An 8070-nucleotide genomic window follows, 5' to 3' on the forward strand; every position below is an offset into this window, starting at 1 on the left:
CCCACAATCCACACAAGTGCACATACTTAGCTCCCCTTTAACTTTAACATTTAGACTATTAACATACTTTGCTGGAAGAGAAACATTAAACAGAATGGCAAATATTCATAATACTGAAGTAAAATAATGCATAATGTCCAACATAATGTCTTTCACCCAGCATGCATTGCTACAGTATTTATGGCTTTCTGTCTCCAGATGTCACAGAAATCCCCAAATCTTCATTCAGAAGGGAGTTTCTAAATATTTATTTATTCGAAGCAGAAAGTTTAACTGTTTCAGTTTTTGTTGACCTCCTTCCCGAAATTTACTGTTTTGTACCTTTGTAGTTATGCCTATTTTCCTACTCATATAGTCAAAAATAATCCACAGCACTGCTTACAAATCTACAAAAGTCTTAAGTATACCTGTAATGAACACCCGATACCCTTCTGGTAAAACATTTGAAACCTTAGTTTTCTCAGCTTGCACTCTCTTCATAGCTACCTCAGTTTTTAATCTTTTGTTCTCTGGTCAAGGTGGTGTACTCATTATTAAAACATACATTATATACCCCCCACATTGAGAGTGCTGGGGGCATAGCCCCCCACTTAGGTTGGGTATATATTGTCTTCTGGAAAGAGTTAGTCATTGGTGTTGTTAGTATGCGTCTATGGTTTGAAATGTATTGTTTTGAAGCTTTCGGTAAAATATAATATAAAACCAAACTAGTCAGCGGGCAACACCCCCCACACCCCCCTAATGAGGGGAGCTGTGACCCAACACCCCCTAACTATATATACTAACTCCATGATCGCACTATAGTGGGGAAAAGGGCATATACCTTTTACTTGGCTTACAGTACTCTACACAGTGCCACTACTTCACTTCAGTGAAATGTGATTCGGTGAAATGAGTTTTCAGTAATTTGAGCTTTCAGCGATTTGGTCAAGGTGAGTTCATATTCAGTGAAATGAGCTTTCAATGAAACTAAGTAGACCCATATGCACATATGGATCTACATCACAAGGCTGAATTCCAAAATAACCGAAGACTAATTTGCTGAGAAGAAAAGAGCGAAACTTTAATCTCTGAAAATTTGTCTTCGGTTATTTTGGAATTCAGCCTTGTAAAGGGAATCCATATATATATATATACATATATATATATATATATATATATATATATATATATATACTTATTGGGTGCAATATAAAACAGGTTAACTATTTAACTAGATCAATAAATGTGCAATGCACAATATTCGGTCCAATATCTCCTTTAGTGGTGGTACTCCAATCAGGTGCTCAGTACACTTTTCCCAGTAAAAAAATTTTAAAACTTATTCACTGGTGAAACAAACATCTCTTTCAGAACCAAAATAGTTTTTTTCTCAGGAACACATTCCTCTTTATTCCCAGCCAGCTACAGTTTTGGTCAGCAGCTTATTAAATATAGTCAGTTTAATCATAAGAACACCTTTTATCATCCTTAAATTTCACATTCCTAGAAAAGATGTGCAGATGTTTCCAAATGGGCTTTACATTTTCTACCATCTGTAACTTAAAAGGCTTTGTATGTGTAATGTTTGAAGTTTGAGATTGGGAACATCTCAAAGGGTGTATTTGGTGGTGGAACAGGCCCTTGTCTGACATTAGGAAATGTCAGAAGGCAGATGGAGGCATTAGAAAGTATACCCTTCAGGTCTAAACACACTGACATGTTCTGTGCATAGTACTTTAAGAAGAAAAATCCTACATTATTGGGGATAAAATGACAGGAGAGGAAAGAAATAACTAATTCATGAGCAGAAGGCTGTGTGGAACAAGGGACTTTTCTTCAGAGTAGATTAGATTCATATATGAAAAGGATCTGTTTGAATCCCTAATTTTAGTGCAATTTATATAAAGTGAATAAATAGATCTGACTCAAGTTGCATTTAGTGAGGAGGGGGTGCTGTGGCAAATGCAGTGCTTGCCACAATGCTTTTCTCTTTGGCATCATTAGGAAGGAGCTGTTTTATCATTTTTACTTATTTCTGTAGACTGCAAGGAGTTACGTGTGTGTGTGTGCGTGTGTGTGTGTGTGTGTGTGTCTGTCTGTGTGTGTGTGTGTGTGTGTGTGTGTGTGTGTGTGTGTGTGTGTGTGTGTGTGTGTGTGTGTGTGTGTGTGTGTGTCTGTATATGTATGTATACATAGAGAGATAGATGGTCATTGAGAGAGAGAGTGAGTATGCATGACCTCCCCATTGGTGGATGACACATTTTACATCTAGAGCTGATAAAAACAAGATTGGGGTATTCAACTTTGGGCATTTTGTTATGCCATTATTCCTTGTCCCCACCTCTGCTGTAGCTATTCTTATGCCTATTTCTTTACTAAAGTAGATTTGCATAGTTTATTATTTTGTATAGCTGGTTTCACTGTGCCATGAGGTTCTCAAATTTGTTACCCAAGTAAGGCACACTATATCAAGTTTAGAAATTAATGCATTTCAGCTACACATTTCGTACACTGCAAGACATTTTCACTGCATTTTATTTTCCACATGCTGAAGAGCACTGCTCCCTCTGATTTGTTTTTATGAAAATAAGGGAAAGTACTAATTATATTGTGTGCTAATTCAAGCAGTTTTGATGTTTTACTTTGTTACAGAACATTTTATTTGAGATAGTAATCTCTTTTGAAATGCATGTTGTCGAATATGGTTTGTGATTTACATCACAACAATGTTGTAATAGTGATTTAGGCACTATAAAACTACAGACATAAAAAAACTCTTTAGACTGTCAAAGCAGACATTAAATATTGGGGACAAGTCACATCTTTGGAAAACACTTTGTAAAACTGGGCAAAAGACAGAATCCCAAAGAAATCTTGTTGCCGTGGTTCCCAGTTAGGTACCTGCATCTATCTGGAATATTACTCTTCCACCTCTCCCATCAAAAGGTTTTTAAGTAACAAATGATGAGTGGATATCATCACTAACATTTGAGAATGCATTAATGTGATGCTGGAATTTTTTGTGATATGTGAGTGTTATTTTGAAAGCATATGGTTATCTTTAGAGTTGTCAACAATCTTTCTGTTGTGTTTGTATGTTATTTCCCTGTCACTACTCTCACAATCTTCTCTCTCTGTTTTATTTTCCTCCATTCCTAGTTTTGGCTATTTCCCCCAAAATAAGTGGACAAAGCCAAGATACTCTGTCTTACAACTTCCAAGGCAGCTACGTGCTGTAACCAATGTCTGACATTTCCACTGCTTTAAGACTACATTGTATGTACTTCTTATTACAAAATTTATTTCCCTGGAGAGCACACCTCCTTAGTCATGAGCTTGGTCCCCCCTTCATGCACTTGCATGCTTTACCTTTCTAGCGTCCCCTTATTGTATAGTATCTCCTGTGCTCCCCATCCCCCTATACAGCGAGTTTACCTGCTTGCTGGTAACACACGCTAGACACATTACTGCCATTAGCTCTATCTACAAACTCTTTTTCATTTCTAAGTGACCCACTTCTTCCCTTTTTATCTAAAAACTCTTATAGCTGCTAACTCTATTCTCTTTCTACACTCCTACTGCTTAACATTCTTTTCCCTTTGCTATTCTAGTCCCTCACACAGACCACTCCATACCTGCATACACTATAAATGTTCCTGATTATAAATAGGCAGCATATATTCTCATACTGCCTATTCACCTATTCCTGTGGTTCTTACCACTCTGTTCTCCTACCCTACCCCCATTTCCACCCACCCCCTCTTTCCTTAAACTTACACCTACCTAACTCCTCCCATCATTAACAACATCCAATCCATATCTCTGCCCAGCCCCATCAATCAGTCCACTCCCACCCCATTAAGCCATATAAATCAACCCTTTACCACTCCCACCTGTTACGCTACCCTAGTCAACCAGTGCACTATCATAGCCATTAAATAATAACTCATCCCTCCCTTTACTACTGTCTCTCACACTAAACCCCACTACACCACTGCACTAACCCCTCTAATTTTAAGGTCCACTTCCACACACCCTCTCCTCATCTCCATCAACATATAATCCCATCCCCAAATACCTCAAACCTATCACATTAGATTATACTCTCTACAAACACTTAATATCCACTCTATCAACTCTCCTCTCAACCACAATACTCTCCAAAGCTAACCAACATGCCTTTTCCAACCACACTCTCAATTTTACTCTTACTCCTTTTCACTCTCCTTTTAACCCTATTAATTCTCTGTACTCTAGACCTCATCTCCTTGTCTACTAACCTGTCTCCCACCTCATTCTCTTCAACCTCCTTACCTATTCCACCCAAATACTATACAGACATCTCCCCATGCCTTTATCAACTAAATCCTCTCCTCCACCACAAAGTGAAGCCAATTTCTTCAACACTTAAAAACCAGTTAAAACTACCACTCTTACCCACTTTATACTTTCAAACAAATCACTCCAAAATCTCACCCAGGCATAGACATTCATGTAAAATCTCTAACCACCTCACTATAACTCTATGGTGTGATATACACCCCAACCCAGGACCTACCAGTCTCAACCATGCCCTCACATTCATCAATAGAAATTCCCATAAGTCACTGTATTGTAACCCTAAGCCTCCATATTATCAAGAATAAAATCTCAGACTTTCACACTTCGGTCACTCACCAACAACCAGACATCATACCAACCACTCAGACCTGGCTAAAACCCCTCAGTAAAGACACTGAATTTCTCCCTCCTGGCTTACAAACAATAAGGTTAGACAGACCCCATAAAAGGTGGCGGTGTAGCTCTTCTGTTTTCCAAGTCCCACAATCTCATTCTATTTACTGACCCCCATATTACAGTTCTCAAATGCAGAAATCCTCATCTCCTTCCTAAATATAAACTATAAGAAGAAACTTCATACAGTACCCTCCGTATAATGCCCCCCTCGGAAACAACATTCCTGTACTTGAGGATATCCTAACCTGTATTTACACCATTAAAATGAGATTATCATACTAGGCAATGTAAATATCAACTGGCTTGCATTAAACTCCAGTCATCCATCCTCAGACAACAATCTCTTCAACTTCACCCAGCTCATAGACTCAGCCACCAGACCAAACAAAGGGACTAATAAAGGATGCAACGTGGACTGGATTCTAGTCTCTAACCCCAAGAAAATATCCTCAGCCAGTACCTTCCCAAACACCCTCAGTGATCATCTCCCAGTCTTTATTAACAGAGCTTCCCCATCCAGTCAATGCTAGCATCAGTATAAACAAACAAGGAACCTGCCATCATTCAACACCATCAACTTCAACAATATTCTAAAAGCAATTAACTGGGATTTATTAAATACCCTCCCTCTAGACGATGCTGTTGATTACTTCAACACCACCTTCATGAATACCTTAAATAGCCTTGCACCTCTACATGTACAGAGGATAAAAATAATCATGCCTCTTGGCTTACCAAATCCACCTAGCTTCTCATGCATGACAGAGACAAAATATGGAACTTATGGCAGGAACACAGAAATACCCCAGACCTTCTAAAGTTCAACGAGCTTTGCAATTGTGTAAAAAAACTAGTCAGCAGAGATAAAAAAGAATATTACCTAAAACTTCAAACCAACCACCATCAAAATCCAAAGAAATTCTAGACTTCCATAACCTCACTACTTAACCCAGGCAAAAAAAAAAAAAAAAAAACCGAAACAAAAACACAATCCTTGCTCACTACCTGACAAATATCTTGAAGAAATACCTACCGGTTTCAATACCTTCTTTATCAACTCCATAGCTGACATCACAGCAAATTTCTATCAGAATGCACTAGCCAAACATCCACACTTAGATCTCCTACCCAGGTCTTCTCTCCTACTCAAACCCATCTCTCAAAAGAACATACCCCTCACCCCTCTTCATCCTTCACCATAAAACCCACCCAATCTCAACTCTCAACTGTAAAATGACTAATACAAAAACTTAAACCCTGCTCCAGTGCCTCAGATAATCTACCCTCAGAGTACCTAAAAATTGCCACTGATAATATCTCTTACCCTATAAGCATACTTATAAACAGATCCATCCTAGAGTCCTACATTCCCAAAGTCTGGAAAAAGGCATCCATCCTCCATCTCCATAAGGGAGGCAATAATACAGACATCACTAACTTCTGGCCTATTGCTATTCTCTCTCCAATCTCCAAAAATCCTAAAAGAATGCATCAATTCCCAACTTCTTCACTACCAAATACTATCATCTTCACATGGCTTCAGACCTAGACATAGTACCACCACTGACCTTCTCTCCTTTATGGATATTGTAAACAGAGCCCATGATACTGGTAAAATTGTCTCAGCCCTCTTCCTTGACCTATACAAAGCTTCAACACTGTTTCTCACACTCTTCTAATCTCCCGGCTCTCTACAATCAGTTTGCCCCCCCCCACCCTAAAATGGTTCTCCAGTTATTCACATGAAAAACAACAAGCTGTCAGATAGCAAAATGCCATCTCTACTTTTCTTAACACCACCATCGGCATACCTCAAGGCTGCATACTTGGACCAGTCCTATTTAGCATATTCTTAATCAACTTCAACTTATCACTATCTCAAGGAACCATCATTCAGTATACAGATAGCTCTGCTAACCCTGTTTCTGACTTACTAACTCAAAATGCCTTTTCCTCCACAGAATCATGGATGCATAACAACTACCTCACCTAAACCCTAAAAATTTAAAATCATTCTTGTCACTCCTCAAGAAAACAACCCCCTTAAATAAGACCAACTTTGCCATCTTCTCTCCTAACAAATCATTACTAGAAGTTATTACACACACAAAGCTCATTGGAGTCACTATCAACAAGCACATGAAATTCGACCTTCATATACAACGAAACCTTTGCAGAATGCATTGTAAACGTGGTATCCTTTATAAGCACAATCACTTTGTAACCCCACCCACAAAAATAACCTTAGCCTCTACGTACCTGCTACCTCTATGGTGCCCCTCTACGTACTAACATCTAAAGCTCCTCTAAACTTAAACTCAAGGCATGCTACAATAAAATCTCCAAATTCGCAACCAACTCCAAACACTCCACCCATCACTGCACTGCCTTAAAATCACTGAACTGGCTACAACTACCTAACTACCTCTCCTATCTGCAACTAACCACAGCTCACAAAATACTCTTCAAACCCCAAGACTGTCCTGTTCAACTACTACAACCCAAATAGGTCCCTTAAATCAGAGGATCAAAAGCTTTTATAAGTTCACAAACCTAATCTCTCACCCGGCCAGGTCTTTACTCTTACTCTATAGCCAAAAACTGGAATAGTTTGCCTGTCACCATCAGGACAACTCCACACCCCTCGCTTTTCAAAAGTTCCCGTCTCAACCACCCTCCTTCATGCTGGAAGTGTGCTTGCACCAAGTCCCCCTACAATATGTAGCTCCATAATTCTTGATATGCTTGTCTTCGTGTGTTTTTCACTATATGGATATATACTGTATATAGTCACACTTCGCTGTGTATATAGTTACCTAAACCTGATTGCATCGCCTCACTATTCTTCAATGATGTTTGTGCTCCAGGATCATCCCAACACTTGGAGATACTATTCCTCATTATTGAGTTGTATTTTCTTTGCAAGTTTATTGTAATCTCAACTTGTACTGTGGAGCTTTTCTTGAATTGTATTGTCTTTGCAATTGTATTGTATTTACATTTTGCACTTTGGAGCTTTTCTCCTCGGGCCTCCACTGAAAAACGGGATCTGCTGACCCAGTGGACTTTCCTGGTAAACAAAAAGCAAATAAATAAATAACTTGAAATATTTCAGTGTCCATTCAACTACACTTAATATAAACATTTTATTAAAAAAGAAGCTGTAAATACTGTAGACCTTACATGCACATTTGCTTTTCATGTGTGTTTAACAGGTTTTTACTTAATATAGTCCCTAATGCATGTTTGTATCATATTGTGTGTTTAACACTTGCAGATCCATCCATGAATCATGGTAAAATCTGTGGCAGTCATCCTTGCTGGTTGTGGGGTCTATGATGGTACTGAAAT

The 8070-nt window shown here is 38.7% G+C and overlaps 1 protein-coding gene across 1 annotated transcript in view; it reads left to right on the forward strand.

Moving 5' to 3' along the window:
- LOC122790077 (ES1 protein homolog, mitochondrial-like) overlaps positions 1-8070 on the forward strand; it is a 121908-nt gene that overhangs the window by 18231 nt on the left and 95607 nt on the right. Inside the window, exon 2 of the mRNA XM_044057639.1 lies at positions 7997-8070. This exon is cut by the window's right edge and continues 49 nt beyond it. Coding sequence (XP_043913574.1) covers positions 8012-8070 — 59 coding nt within the window. The 5' untranslated portion in view covers positions 7997-8011. The remainder of the gene's footprint in view (positions 1-7996) is intronic.

This window comes from Protopterus annectens, chromosome 15.part0 (genome assembly GCF_019279795.1).
Source record: "Protopterus annectens isolate FY-2018-M chromosome 15.part0, PAN1.0, whole genome shotgun sequence".
NCBI classification, from domain to species: Eukaryota; Metazoa; Chordata; order Ceratodontiformes; family Protopteridae; genus Protopterus; species Protopterus annectens.